Source organism: Polypterus senegalus, chromosome 11, assembly GCF_016835505.1.
Source record: "Polypterus senegalus isolate Bchr_013 chromosome 11, ASM1683550v1, whole genome shotgun sequence".
Taxonomy (NCBI): Eukaryota; Metazoa; Chordata; class Cladistia; order Polypteriformes; family Polypteridae; genus Polypterus; species Polypterus senegalus.
In genome coordinates this window covers 100,256,091-100,272,329 of record NC_053164.1, presented here as the reverse complement: position 1 = coordinate 100,272,329, position 16,239 = coordinate 100,256,091, and the positions used below count along the sequence as shown (strand labels likewise).

Below are 16,239 nucleotides of genomic sequence, written 5' to 3'. Positions count from 1 at the left end.
AAATTATGTGCTGACAAAGTATATTATATGGATGAATTTTGTTCCCTTACCTGTTGTCGTAACTTTTTTATCTCTGCCTCCATGACTTCAAGTTCCTGCCTTAAGTCTAACAGCTGTTCATTTTTTTCTTCTCTAAACAAAACATGCAAAAACTTACCATATTAAGGAAAGTGTTATGTCATTAAGAGAACATGATTTTAAAATTAAGCAGGAGAACAGCACAACCAAATGAGTTAGATACAAAAATAGTCACTGGCTGTTACTTTTAAATATATTGTGCAATTACTGTTGTTTTAGGCATCTCAGTTTAAAAACATCCATGTATGAGCCTCAAAAGTTTGTAATTTTTAATTTGTTATATGTGAAGAAGTAGAACTTTATTGAAAAGATGTATCCACAAAAATGGTACAGTGGCACCTAGTAAACAATTTCAAATTAATTATCTAATTATATTAAAAATAAGTTTATATTTTCAATTTGTAAAATTAAAAAAGTAATCTGCATCAAAATTCAGCTGTCAAAAAGTTGATAAAGTATGTTGATAAAGAAATACAGACAAAAAGGAAGAGTTCATTTGTGGGTAATTGGATTAGACTACAAAATGAAGTGATTATGTAAATCACATTCTATAAAGAAAATAGATTTCTCTTAAATGTATAAAAATAAACTGAAAGAAGCTTGCCCTTTTTTAAGTATCTGATCTTGCTGTGTTTAACATACTATAAATTTTGCACCCAGCAGTTAAATAAACACACTAATTATATTAAGAGTGTTTACACTTAGAGATATACAGGTATTAGAATGGAACTGAATTAATACAAAATGAAGTTAAATACTATAAGCGTCTAAGAAGAAGAACAGGCATCTTGGCTGGGAATTAGGATAACTTCTTACCCAGGAAGGGAGGCCAGAATGGAAAGAGAGATGAGGACACTGGCTGGACAAAGAAACAGCAAATTTCCTGGCGGAATTATATGAATGTTGGACCAATGGAAGTCAGAGGCCATGTGCCATACCATCACCAATGGCAGGGGTCCTCCTGTGGCACACCAGTTTGAACACCCATAGGGATGCTAGGTAACTGGAATCTGAAAGTGCAACCCTGTTGAGGTCCTTGGGTGCAGTTAGAGGCACTGTTGGGTGAGGACGTCCCTGGTTTCCATATGACCTGGAAGTGCTTCCAAGGGGACATGCTGTGGAACCAGAAGCATTTCTTGGTCAAGCTTAAAAAGAAGCTTATCGCCTCACATTGAGGTGTCAGAACAGGGAGGCAGCAGGTGACACTCTTGGAAGAAGAAAGGAGGAAGAACTTGACTGTAGTGTGTATTGGGATTAATTTTTGCATGAGTGATTATTTTAAGGTGCATTTGGCTAAATAAATAACTTTTATTTAGACCCAAAATTGTGTTGGGTATTACTGTGTCTGAGGTTTAGGGCTCAGTGGAGCCCCAGGGTGATTACAATACATTTCAGATTTATTTTAAATTACTTAAATTGCATTTGATAAAATTCAAAATAAATCAGATACAGTATCAAAATATAATAGATAGAAACATTACATAATATTTATTTGAGTTATTTTAAAATACAGTGAATCCTCAACTTTCGTGGGTGTAATGTTCCTAGTAAACAGCATGAACATCACTTGGAACTAAACTTTACAAGGATAAATAAGTGGCGGTGGATTTCTAGCATGCCAAGCAGTCCTTTTTGTTGTACTAAAGGGCCCTGACCTGTCCAAGGAGAATTAGGGCCTTTAATGTGTATGACAAGTTGCTAATGTTCTACAAGTCCATTATGGTCAGTTTAATGTCCTGTGCTGTGATCTGCTGGGGACATAACACCATCTGACATGATACCAAAGTCATGAACAAACTAATCAGGTAGGCCAGCTGCATTAGCCTAGAATCATTAGAGACAGAAAAGAGTATGAAGACAAAAATCAGAGGCCATCATGGCTAATTCTGTCCATCATTTCTGTGACATGTTGTAGCACTGCCACACAGTATAACTTTTTTATGTCTCTTTCTCTCTCGTTTCCTATACTGTTTTTTTGTTGTTCCCATATTGGAAAAATGGGCAGTGCTTAACGATAGTCCTTACTGTGATTGTTCCTGGGCAGATGTTAGGGGTTGTCCCCAGACACCAGATTTTGGAGCCTCCAGAAGCCCTTTAAAAGGGACAATAGAGGAAGAAGATGGAAAGAAAGTTAGAAGATAGCTAGAGAGATTGTTCTATGTTAAAACAGATTAAATTAAAAAAAAAAAAACAGAGAATTGGCAATATCCCTAGCCAACGAATGACTGGCGGATCACCGTTTTAGAAAAGCTTGCAGAGAGAAAGGTGGCCATCTCAGGCAATGCCTCTAGTGTACAGCTGGAGCAGCACCATTTTAAAAGAGCAGCAAAAGGCACCTCCCCTATATTGAATACTGTAAGGCAATTCCAGTTTTATCTTGGGCATAATACCAAGTACAGACACTTTCACTTGATTTTTGTATCCCCCATTTAAACTGGACGTGTTTTCTTTTTTCTCATTTTAACCCAACTGTTTGTAAAATTCTCCAAGCAAAGCACTTATAATGATTTTGTGTTAATAGTTTTGTGGGTGTCCAGGAAATGTTTTTTTAAACTGTGTATTTTGTGTTATTTATTTGCATCTTTCTTATTATATTAGAGGAAACATTAATTAGTTTTCCTGTTGTTTTTGTATAAGATCAAGGGGTTTCTTGTAGAAGGGTGGAAACGACAAAATACAGTGAAAGTGTTGGCCTTTTCAATCCTTCTGTCTCAACCTTACAGGTAGACAAGCGCAATGGATCCCCATTAGTAAGTGGCACATATTACAGTGTTGTAATAGTGCACAATTATTCATGAGTTCATTTCATTATAGTACAGTAACAAGAGCCACTTGGGCTCTTTTTGTGTTTAAGTTATAAATATGCACATGAATTGCAAGCCCTCTTTCTTTTTATAACCTTTGTTTTGTAAAATATTGTAGCTTGACCAGTTAGTGCATGCAGTACAGATTATTCAAGAGGTCATGTGGGGCTAGAGAAAATTAACCTGATTCTGAAACCGTTCAAAAAAGAAATTGGATCTGATCGTGGGAGGAAACTAATTGATTGACATTTATGTAACTGTACTACTGTTTTACTATGACTAAAAATGACACCAAAAGAAGGAGACATAACATATTATTACACAAGTTTATGTGGTTCAGGTGAATAATATTATTCTTAGCTAACACCCTAAGAGCTAACCAATGACAATATCCAGTAAAAATATTGAAGGAATATACAGTTATTGCAAATGAATACAGTCAAATTAAAGTTTTATAAAATAACTTTAAAATGTCTGAAAATGTCTTTAAAAAAACATATCTGTCATAATATTTGATAGCAAATCAGTAGTCTATACCACATATGCTGTCAATGCAAACCTGCACAAAACTAGGGCATTAATATATTTTTTCATCAACAATGTTTTCCCATCCTTATTTCATAGCAGTTTTATATTAACAATAATCTGTTTCTACTCACAGTTCTTGTCTTAAACGTCGCATTTTGGCTTTGCTGTCAGCTAACTGTACTGTAAGATTCTGTCGTACCTCGGAGTGTCCAAACCCATTGCCCTGCTGATAAAGTGTATCTTCTCCCAACAGAGTGGAGTGAAATTTCTGGGACTGCAGCAATTCCTTATCCTGTGATAACTCTGCAATTCTCTACAAGGTAATCATATAAAAAGTTGTTCTGGTGACATTCCCTTCAGTGTCTTATCAAATAAGAAATAATTACACGTTTGATTTTTATCAAATTACTTTCAAGAACTTGGACTTAAAACACCTTTCAGCTTAAGCATATCATCATTGGTAAAGTACATTTTCCTCAGTTATGCCACAACCTGTCATTTAAAATACATACAGAAGAAGCTGTGAAATAACATTGGTCATATATTGCAATAATTCTTCATGGAAGCAGTAAACATTTTCACATTTTATTCTTTTTCCAGATGCATAAAGGTATTGAATTTATACCTAATTTCCTAATAGAATGTGGATGAAAATAGCATTTCCTAGGATGAATAGAACAACTATTGTGTTAACATCACAAGCTCTGTAGCTAAAAAGGTCTAACAAGATGAGCCCTGTAACTTAATAGATCTATATTTCTGAAATTATTCCCTATAAATGGACTTAGACACAAGATTTTATAGAATATTAGTGTAATTCTTTCTTTCATTATAATGGTTAACCCTCACGACTAATTTGTGAAAGAAAAATATTTTTAAAACCATATCCTACTCATGGTTGCAAGCTACTAGTAGGAGTACAATTTTTCTGGATTTCAGGTTTTTGCTCATACCTTAAATTTTCAGTTAAACTATTCTGTTTTTTCCACTTGCATCCACATTACTGCATTCAAATATGTCTGCAGAGAATGGTTAATTGAACTGCATAGCATCTCACAAGTTCTCTGATTTTTTAGTATTTGTACCGTTGAATTGCTAAAGAAGAGGATGAATTGCCACATTATATTATACTGAATTAGATACTTTATAATTGATACATACTGTGGATGTGAAAGAATATACCTCTCTCAGCTTCTGGACACTAATTACAAAAATTGAAAAAATCTGTTTAAATCTTTGAACTTTTTGTTGTACCATACCTCTAAATGCATATCTCGTTCAGTTACCAATTCTTTTAGATGCAATGCCATGTTCTGAAATATAATCTGGAGCTCAGCCCTTCCCGTATCTGATAAACTAGTCCACTGTAGTGGGATGATAATTTGCTGTTCTTGTGTAATCTTCAGGATTGAAAAAGAAACATTATAAAGATGATACTTCAGGGAATGCATGGTTAAAATTGGGTATAGTTAGTTTTGTTGACTCCGAAATGAACAGAAATATTATGCAAAAGATTTGAATTATGTTCATATCTACAGTTCCACCTTTCATAACACACTTTAGTTCAATTTCCCTTCTACAGTACATTTATATTTTAGTACAATGCCCTTTGAGTTGCTCTTAAAAATATTTTCTCTTGCTTTCTATTGTTGTATTATTTCACTGTGATTCATGTTATGTTTTACATTACCATACACCAGGTCCAGTATGACTTAATCTGACATGTATGCATTACATGTCTTTAAAGGGGTAGGCCAAGAGTATGGGTGTTAAAATTAAGAACAGGGTACAGCAGAAAAGTGATGGCTGAAATATAGATCTATAAAATACACACTCATTTATGACTATGTAATTAGAGATGTTATGTTAAGTAAACCATGGAAAGGGCAGAATACAACCAGTTTATTTTCCTTTTTACATCCTTTAAACTTCCAGACCCTGCCAGAATTAGAAATATTATTACTGATATAATCACTGATCTGTTTAAATGATGGAACATTACAAAAAAGTTATTTTCACTTTAATTTGGGTTTCTGTTGCAACAAAGATTCTCAGAGGAAGCAAATTTCGCATTATTTACACTTACTTCTTGAATGTAGGTGGCCACTTCTGTCTGAGTCTCAATGTCCAGCATCCTGATCTGTTCAATAAATTCACCTTTCCTCTCACACTAAAAAGACCAATGGCAACAAAACAATGCAAATAAAAAGTACTTTATATAAATAAAGATAAATAAAAGAAACTGCAACAGTTCAAAACATTTGAACACAGATTTTAGTAGCAAACTATGATAAATACAAGCTGTTTTCCTGAAAAGTACAATCTATTCTCAGTGCAGTATGTTTTAAAAATGAGAGAACGTCACTACTACAATTGTAATCTGAAAGTACAGCAGGACACAATATCACAATGAAACAAAAAGTACAATCAAAAGTGATATTCACAAAAACTTCTGTTGCTAGATTTCACCTTATGTGGATACTGCACTATGCGAAGTAAAAGTCATTTTGACAAAAAACCCCATTTCAATACTGATTACTGCTTCAGAATTGTAATCTGATAAAAAACCAACAGATTCAAGATGGTTTGGTAATGGATATTTATCTGGTTTGCATGAAAGGTTCAAATGAGCAAGCTGAGCTTAGTTTCAAATCATCACAAAACACACATTAATGTAAAGTAATATAATGTACACTAAAGCAAGAAAAAATGTGTCAGAGATTAAATAACCCCACAAAAAATACAAAATGGTTTATACAGCACAGCAAAGGCGCCCTATCACTTTCACATAGTTCTTACATTTGGTTATTTGGCTAATTAAATAATTTGTAACTTCCCAATCTGTTTAGATAGATGATAACAGTCCAATCATAAGAGTCTAACTGAATTCTTAGTAAATTAACTAATTAGATTTTTCTAAAATTGATGTCCTTCTGCATGATCCTTACCTGAACTGCACATCCAAGCAGCAACAACAGGAGATTCTTAATTTCATCAATGGCTCTCTCTAAAAACAATAAAAAAAATCCTTACATCACAAATAATAATCAAATCAATGACCCTTCTTTTTGTCATTGCATCCTCTCTTTAAAGAGTGTGAGCTAAGTTCATGTTGTATTAGCATTTTAACCTCTTTTTCAATTAACAATGTCAGTCAGTCTGTCTGTATACAACATTCATAACAATTAGGGGACTGCATTAACCTGGAACATGACTAGAAATTAAGAAGGAACTGACTAAAGAAGGTGTAGGACAGCAAAAAGAAAAAAAATCAAATTCAGAACACAACAGAAAAGATATAGCTATGGAGAAGAGAAGATTCAATGCTGCACAGCAAATGCCATTGGAAAAATATCTCAGAGATGGTGCTGCTCACAACACAGACCCCCCACAGAGCAGCAAATAATAAGACAAGTTGAGTGTGTACCTGGAAGAGGAGAACACACTGAGATGACTAATAAGAAGGCTGCAGATTGAAATTCAATCATGCAAAAAGAGGTAGTGAGATTGGATGTCAAAAAGACAATGGAAGTCCTTCCATTTCTTAACTGATGGAAGGTCATGTAGTCCATTAAAAAATCAATAGTGCATATAACAGGGATGTGCACAGAGGGTTGGCTAAAGTGGTTCACAATGTAGCCCCTTTCCCATCACTTTCTCAAGGGCCCCTTTCTACCTTTAGGGCCTAACTGATCACTTCTGACCACATGTGAAGATCTCCATTTAATGGTAAGAAAAATGGGAAAAAACAGTGATAAGCAATGTGCCTTGATAGGCTACAGTTTTCTATCCCATATGAAAATAAAGTGTGGAATATGGTCATATTTTGATTATTAATTCTACAAAAATGTATAATAAATATTCATTTGCTAGTCATGTTAGCTTGTATGGCATTATAACATGAAAGGTGGCTATAACATCTTCACATGAGTGGCACATACTCCCTTTTCTTATAACATTAGCTTGTCAAGGCTATCATCTTGTCCTAGACAGGCAAAAATCACCTTTTCGTAACTGCAGACATTCTGCTTGTAAGGCCATATTGGAGTGTTTTTTTGCTGCAAGGTTTGTTCAGATGAGCTATAACGAACAATGACTGTGCCATAAGGCTCTACAGCTTTGTTTTATGCTAGGTTTATACTTCTACATATTTTTCTAAATTTATATATACTTTCTTTTCATTTATCTCAGCATATGACTCACATTATAATCTTAAATGAGAATGACCAGTTACTTTACAAACACCAAGTGAAAAATATCTATCCGAATGGAATTGGACTCGACAAATGTAAACAATCCTGAAAACATATAGTGTTGTGCCCAAACTTTGTTATCAAAGCTTATAAGATAAGCTGTCTGTTTATCATCAGAGTACTTAGCCAATTATCAGTTTGCAAAATCACAAGTATGACTGGATTCTGTGTGTGTGTGTGTGTGTGTGCGTTTGTGTGTCCATGTATGTGTGTGTGTTAAGTCTAGGGTGTGTGAAAACAGGACACTTGCTGTACCAACTTCAAAAGGTTTTAAGAGATTTATAAACACAGCATTTTATGTATAATAATGAGCCCAATGCAACCAAGCAAGGCATTGTAAAATCATGGTCACCTGTTAAAATGCATCACTGTGTTTACATTTGTCTCTGCTTTCTCTAATAGGAAAAGACAGCAAAATGATTTCAGGTTTGTGCCTCAGATTTTCCAGTACCATTCAAGCATAGCCTGTTCAGGTTTACTGCCCAACGAATTGTGCCCAAGCAATACATACTCAAATAATTTGATGTTAAATTAATGTTAATAACACAGGCTAAATTGCTTGAAATCTATGCCACATTGCCTATATAAACAGCAAATGCTAAATTAAGTTTTTCCAAGCTCAGCTCGGTCAAGTTCAAACTCAAACTCAAAAACCTAGCGGGGCAAGAATGGCTCTCTGATCTTCTGCTTCTGTTCAGAGATGGTATCACCTTTAACAAAAAAGAAGTCATTGCAATCTATCAAAACATGAGATTCAAACAGAAAGATTATGTTATCAATCCCAAAATCTGACCACTGAAAGGAAAAGGGTGTTTTTTATTTTTGATTTACTTTGTTAATGAGAGACATTAATGCATATGATATATATATAAATCATTTTACGTTATACTTCAGGGGTCATAATAACTTTACTTTTCCTTGCTACAAGTGTAATGCAAAAAAATGAAGGGAGATACATATTACCAGATGAATGTCATCCTAATTATTTAATCCACAATAAGTACTTTATGGGGGAAAAACGTTTGATTTGATGTTTTATGATGAAAAAAAATATCTGGTATTCCATGTGATTCCTTGTTTATTTTTATTGATTATCCTGTTTTCTTACTATTTCTGATTGCTGCTAGGGGTTATTGTGAATGTATTGTACTTTTCATTTTGTATTGTAAGATCCTAGTGTCAGAGTAGACCACCACTGTGAGTGTGTTAAATGAATAGAACATAGTCTGGAGAATTGCAGATAAAAGCGCAAAATCAGTTAAATAATAAAAAACTAAACTTCACTAAAACAAGAAGCAGAATTCTGTGTTAGGACACAAAGTAAAGACATAAGCCCCCAAAACCTACTGATTCATTTACTCATATAAACAGATTTTATTTTTTCACTGCAATTATTCCACATATTTCCACTGTGTTTTTTTTCTTTTTACAGCTACTATTTTGAAATTAATTTACTCATTTGGAGTTATTTTTAATTTATTTAAAATATCTTGCATCTTTGTGCACTACCATTTTGTTTTCCTTATGGGCACAGTCATTTTGTGTTGTATTGCTTGTGATTGCTATGCATGTTGTTATCATGTGACAATGGGATTCTGCAGTCCATGATGTCACTAGAGTGATGGTATTGAAGTCTATGTCATGCACCTCCCATTGTCCAAGATTCTGGATTTATAGTAGATTCAAAGTAGCATTTTTGAAAGTTTTCTTTTTTTTATTTAGCAACAAATTGTACAGCATTTTTTAATTCGATTTTGGTTTACAAATTTTAAATACACAATATTTTGACTTCCAAGTACAGTACTTGAACCAAGCCTGACTCTAAGCACTGATTCTGTGTTTATGCATCTCCTAGTTCTTTTCACTGATTTTTAACTGTCTGCCTTGCCAGTCAGTACACCTATATAACAAATTACATAGAAGCTGTAGTGATGGCCCCAACACAAGGAGCCAAAGCCAACAAAGAACCTTGCACAACGCAATACTTTTTAATTTAGTTTTATAAATGTATTAACTACATTAAATGTCACTCAATTAAAAATACATCAAGGGGAAGCACAAAAGTGATCTGAACAACACAGTTGGAAAAAAGTGAGATAATTACACAGTAAAGTGCCCGTGGCAGCAGATGGCTTATACAGGACTTTCACTGAAAAAAATGCAGCACCTAAGAGACATAACTGACAAAGGCTTGGGTAAAAGGGATGAGATAAAAAGACAATTCTAAACAAAACATTAAAAACAAAAGCAAGTGTCCAGGAAAAATTACAAAAACAAAGCGAACTATTTTAAAAAATGTGAAATCCAAACCGGAGCCACAGTGCACTAATTTCTTCACTTACATCTTAAAAAGATATATATATATATATATATATATATATATACACACACGGGTTGATGAACATTTGCAGGTTGACAGGGTCAGGCTTTGGTGTTATTGACTTTTGAACTCCCTGGTTGTAGTTGTATCGAAGAGTCTCTCTAGGAATCAGAGAAGACACAGAAAAAGAAGTTGTCTGACATCCTACATGTGGCACTAAAGCCTGACCCTGTCAACCTGCAAATGTTCATCAACCCATGATATAGTTCAGCAGAATCTCTTATAGTCATGAACAATATAAAAGTTGTCCAAATGAGAGAATGCAAGTACTGCACTTTTGGATGGATGAAGGATTTCTAAGAGAGTGATTCTCACACTTCACTGAAGGTTTGGACTCTTATTTCCTTGTTAGTACATGTATCCATTCAATCTATTGTGGATTTAGGGAAATAGTTCGACTTCTGCAAAATCTTGTGGGTTATTTATTCTGGTTGATTACCTTTTTTTTCTATTGACATTTTAAGCTTAACTCAGACCAGATCTTGACATTTTGATTTATCTAAGAGCAAGGAGGTTGATGTTTTGTGTCTAACCAGTAATGGTTAAAGCATTAGGCATCACTGGCCACTAACATTTTACCAGATGTACCATATTTTTACCAGATGTGTTACTACTGTCACTACAAATTCTCAGTGTAGTAAAACTTGTTACATTAAAGGGTAGTTATAAAGTTATATCCTGCAGACCACAGCAGGAGTAATAACAAAAGGCAAGGCAAAAACAAGAAGCAAAACAATTATCAAAAACGGAATCAGAAAAGATGTTGGAGTCTTACCTGTAAGGGGCTCTCGGCCAAGTACTGCAACATTTGGTAGTGGTTTCAGAATCAGCTGTTGTAAGTCCTCCTGTCAATCAAAAATTCAGACAAATATGAAATACTAAGACTACATGCAATATTGCTTGTCTGTTCATCTTACTTAATTAGAAAAATACAAATCCATCCATTACAACACACTGAGAAAAGGATGCCGTATTCTATTTAAAATAAGAATATTTTTAAGGAACTGTAGAAAGTTCATTTAAAGTTTGTCAGGAATTTATTAATGTTATTGCTTCATTTCTTTGAGTGATAACTCAATAGAATATTATATTCCATTTGTTAGCTCTCCAGATAGGTTGGGGTTGGTGTTAAATTAGAATTTGACAAGAAGTATGGTATCACTTATTGATTATTATTATTATTATATATCAATTATTCTGTACTATACTTCTTATAATTTATTAAAAAAAAACATATAAAGGAAGGAAAGAAGGAAAAAGATAAGAGTTAATTCACACCAGAAAATCAATCTTTCCCAACATAGACATAACTGTTTAATATGGTGGGAGCCTCTCCTAACTATATATAACCAATATAGAAACGGTATCCTTAGAGTGAGCAAGAGTAGTTGGAATGCATTAGGACCAAATAAGGCTAGTAAACAGTGAAACCAGTTTACATTTAGGAAACCCAGTGAGTCTGGAACATGCAAAGGGAATAATGTTTATTCTAGGAAAGAAAGCCAAAAACTCATTGATACCCGGTAGTGCAAAATTGCACATTTCACATTGCATTTTGTAATGAAAATATGTATCTATTGCAATGCTTGTAAGGCCATATTGGCCAAAAAATTAGCCCTGAGTGGCAAAACCACTTATAAAACAATTATATATTGATTGCATTTAATTTGTGTGAATCAAGTCACACGGTGATGGTTACACTCCTGAGTAACACCTGGGCCCTCATGTATAAATGGTGCGTATGCACAAAAATGTTGTGTAAGCCTGTTTCCATGCTCAAATCGCGATGTATAAAGCCTAAACTTGGCGTAAAGCCACGCACATTTTTACAATAGCTAAATGCTTGGCATACACAAGTTCTCAGCTTGGTTTGGGTATTTGGAGAAAGAAAAGTAAGGACAGGAATTGGGGGTTAGTACGTTTGAAAGAGACAGTGCTGCTGCAATAAATATTTCATCAAATGTCACGCACGGCACAGCAAGCTTCTTGCGTGAGCAATGAACAATCACTGCGCCACAGTGTTCCCATGTTTAATAACATGCTTTAACTCCTATTATCATGAAAATGATATCAAGTATACATCTCAGTATTTTAATTATTCAGAGAGCTCTAATATCATGAAAGTAATGGATTCTATGTCCTGTCGGAGGAAGAGAAAGCCTGTTTAAGAAGCACGTAGTGATTCACACACATAGAGCACATAGAAGATCAAATACAAAACAAAGCATTTAACGTGCTACTTTAGTTAGGATGGGATCTGACAAACTAGTAAATTAAACGATTTTAAGATAAAGTTTATGGTGTTCTACTTTAATGATAAAATAAAGTGGAAATTTCGAGATTAAAGTTGACATTTTGTGCTTATTTTCCCATTGTGTGCCTATTTTTTTTCTCTGTACCCTAATAAGCTTTCATATGACACTCAGAAGGTGGGCTACAACTCGCCTTTTCACTGCGATTTTGATATCTGACAACTTTTTTTTTATTTCGGGCACTGTGCGACTTTGTGAACTTGAACTTTTGAGCTTCTCTGACAATCTATGTCACTCGATGAACTTTATTTTGTTGTTTAAACCAACAAATGATATGTTTTTCCTTGCCTCCACTTGGTATTCGCTGAAATTCTTTTATTTTCCCCCGTGCTTTTGCCGTTTTCTTTTCACAAAACTCTGGGCTTAAGGGCTATTTATATTGATTTGCATATTCAAAGAGGCGTAATTATGGTAGGAGCTTGGGGAGTGGCAGCAGGCGTGTGCATGTGCGTTACTTTTTACACTGACCGGGATTTATGGAGCAGAACAGCGTGGAAGTTGGTGAACGCACAGATTTATGTATCTGGATTTTTTTGTGCATATGCACATTTCTGCTTTTGTCCTTACATTATGTATTAGTGTGAATTCTACACACGGCCTTATGCATGAGGCCCCTGGTGTTTCAGTTATTTGCTGGGAATAATTTAAGTCAGTTGCTTTTTGATTGTTTGACAAAGCTTGATTTGTTGTTAATATTGTAGTGGCTGGTTGGCTGCTGAGAGGAGAGGTGGAGCTAGGGACTTCAAGAAGACAAAGTAAGGTGTGCAGCAACCAGAAAGCATAAGTGGCAGCTGGCATGGAAGTAACAATATTCTGCTTCTTCTAAGTGGAAATGTGTGAAGGAGTGAGAGAGACAGTGAGTATGACATAAGTAATATTCAAACTTGCCATTTACAATTTACAAATTAAATCATTAAATCATATTAAATTTTAAAGAAGTTTGCATTACATGACATATATGTGCCTACTGGCAAAAATGAATGATTAATGTCAGAGTCTTACATAAAATAAACTAAGGAAGGTATTACAGAGATCATTTATCACCATACATCCTTGGAAGGTTCAGAGTTACTGCAATAGATTTTTAAATTAAGAAAAGGAGCACCTTAACAGAGGCCTTTGGTTAGTGGACAGTGGACCCTCTGATCGTTTTTAAAAAAAGACACAGCCAGACTGCCACTGAATCCAAAGAGTAGTTTACAGGCCTGAACGAATGTTTCACACAAAGATATGCTTTGATTGCTATGGAAATTTTCTGGCATTGCTTCAGTTCACTGATAACAATAAAGCATAGAAAACAATTGCATACATTTGTGATTGTGACAAGTTCATCCTATGGTGAAACATTACTTGATGGTACAGTAATTTTTCAGGTTGATAATGCTCCCATATGTCGGATATAATAACTGGTTGAAGTAAACCATAGTTTAAAGTAGTTACAAGGACCAAATCTATAGCCAGTTAAGCAATTAAGGTGCTATAAGGAGGCAGAATTAATACTGTACCACCATGCCACACTGGATTCTTAAATTCTCACTTGGCACTTTTTTATTAAAGAAATCAAATGGGTCAGATCCAGTAGTTAAATGGTTGCAGAAATTCAAAACTATAAATTATACAGAGATTGTTAACTTTAGATTTAGTCTCCGACTTCATCTAAATAAGCATGTTATTTTGTTAGTCACTGAAGTGGTTTATCAAGTCAGAGTCAGAGGTTAGATTCAATGTGACTTGAGCACAACTGTTGCATAAATAGTAAGAGAGACAATATATGCAAAATTATTTGTAGATTAAAATTAATTACAGTAAATATATATGAAAAAGAGAAAGACATTGCATCTGACTATGTTGTAGTGATTACTACAAATATCATAATGATAAATTATTTCACTTCTGTTCTTGTTTACTGCATAAGTAAACAGGCACAATTTTCATAATTGTCTTAACATGCTCAATGTTTCTTGTCATATACAAAGTAAATGGTAAAGTGTGATAATATGAAAAAAACACAAAAAACTTAGGAAAACTAAAGAATATCCCGCTCTGAAGTGTAACTACCAACGCCAAAATTAAGATTAGCTTTAAAACCCTGCAACATTTAGTATCAAATTCAGTTCCTCTTTTTGTTCTTGAGTTTTGTACAATACCCTCAACCACACATTTTTTAGAAGTCAATAGCACTGCTGAGTCATAATGCTGTGCATAATAATATTTAAGAGTTAACAATAAATGCACTGCAAAGAGACCAGCTTTAAAGCCAAGCCCTATCTATAGTTAATCTGCAGCTAATAAATAAACTGGAGAGCATGAAAAGAGATATACTGAGACCTTGCCCCTATTACTGGAAAAGGGTTTATAAAATATATAGATGAATGAAAAATAACATTTCCATAATTTTTTCAACATACTGTAGACTAAAATTCAGTTAAATTAACATGGATAAAGTTCTATCTGACTATTATGAAAACACTAAGGAGACACATGTAAGAAGAGGAGGGTTACACATAGAGAAACTTTGCATTTTGCCCTAACATTTTATACTCCTGGGTGTTTACTTTCTAAATGTACAAGATTGACCTATACAATATTGTAAAAAACTGAAACAAAATGCGGTAATAAGACTAAATCAACTTTGTTACTGTTAGTACACATTAACAAATTCTGTTCAAAGAACTTTTTTAAAAAAGGAAAGCAAGAGGGAAGAGGGAAAAATGAAATTAAGGACATCACTGTTAAAGTGATTCTAAACTCTAACTGTAACTAGTGGTCTATTCCAGGAGTTCTCTACATTTTGTCACTTCCTGGATTTTAAATATTACAAAGTACTACCATTTCATTTGGCATTAATTTTTAACAATGCTAAATGTGTCATTTATTTATCCATGCTAAAATATTGTATATTGGGGGTCTTTGTGCCCAGGTGTGTTTTTTTTTAGTTTTCTTACGTAAAACTTTCTTCTGTTTTTTGTTGAATTATTTTTATATGAAATAAATTTAAAGTCTTAAATTACCATACTTTTATTTTACAAAAATATACCGTTCAGAGTTTCATCATGATGCTCCAACATTGATGGACTGAAAGCCAGAAGTCTACGTGACCATCATCATCAAATCCTTCCGTCAGAACCCTAAATACAAAGAGGACTGTTTCATTTATGTTAGGTAGATTGCACAGAGAGGACTGCGCGGTCTCATGATCTGGAATCCCTGCAGATTTTATTTTTTTTCTGTTTTTTCTGTCCACCCTGGCCATCGGACCTTACTTATTCGATGTTAATTAATGTTGACTTAGTTTATTTTCTTACTGTGTCTTTTATTTTTTCTATTCTTCATTTTGTAAAGCACTTTGAGCTACATTTTTATGTATGAAAATGTGCTATATAAATAAATGTTGTGTTGTTGTAATTAACCAGTAACAATATAATGGTCCACAGAATGGTCAAACTATTCTAAATGCCATAGCTGCTTTAGAATTGTTACTCTCACTGCACCTTCTTCTTCTTCTTTCAACTGCTCCTGTGAAGGGTTGCCACAGTGGATCATCTTTTTCCATATTACTATCACTGCACCACTCGGAGCAGCTGATCGGAAAGAGAATTATCATATACAGCATTAAGCACACACTGTCTCAGCCATGCTTCCTATTTAAACTGCTTTCACGCGGCAAACGTTTCAAAACCTTTCCTGTACGGACCTCGCAGTTCAGAATCAGTTTCATCCCAAGAGCTCTAAATGCAATCTATCAGTCCATCAACTGCTCATTGCAGAACTGTTTGTAATTATAAGTACAATTACCTCACTGTAAACTTGCTATACAGTTATAATATTGCACAACCTGAGCCACTTTATAAAGCGCGTATTTATATATGATGACGATATCATTT

At 34.2% G+C, this 16,239-nt stretch overlaps 1 protein-coding gene across 1 annotated transcript in view; it reads right to left on the bottom strand.

Annotated features, from left to right (window-relative positions):
• LOC120539368 (protein Daple-like) overlaps nucleotides 1-16,239 on the bottom strand; it is a 192,679-nt gene that overhangs the window by 109,151 nt on the left and 67,289 nt on the right. Inside the window, exons 4-9 of the mRNA XM_039769369.1 lie at nucleotides 10,819-10,888; nucleotides 6,359-6,417; nucleotides 5,497-5,580; nucleotides 4,670-4,810; nucleotides 3,542-3,723; nucleotides 51-132 (exon numbers count right to left, since the gene is read on the bottom strand). Coding sequence (XP_039625303.1) covers nucleotides 51-132; nucleotides 3,542-3,723; nucleotides 4,670-4,810; nucleotides 5,497-5,580; nucleotides 6,359-6,417; nucleotides 10,819-10,888 — 618 coding nt within the window. The remainder of the gene's footprint in view (nucleotides 1-50; nucleotides 133-3,541; nucleotides 3,724-4,669; nucleotides 4,811-5,496; nucleotides 5,581-6,358; nucleotides 6,418-10,818; nucleotides 10,889-16,239) is intronic.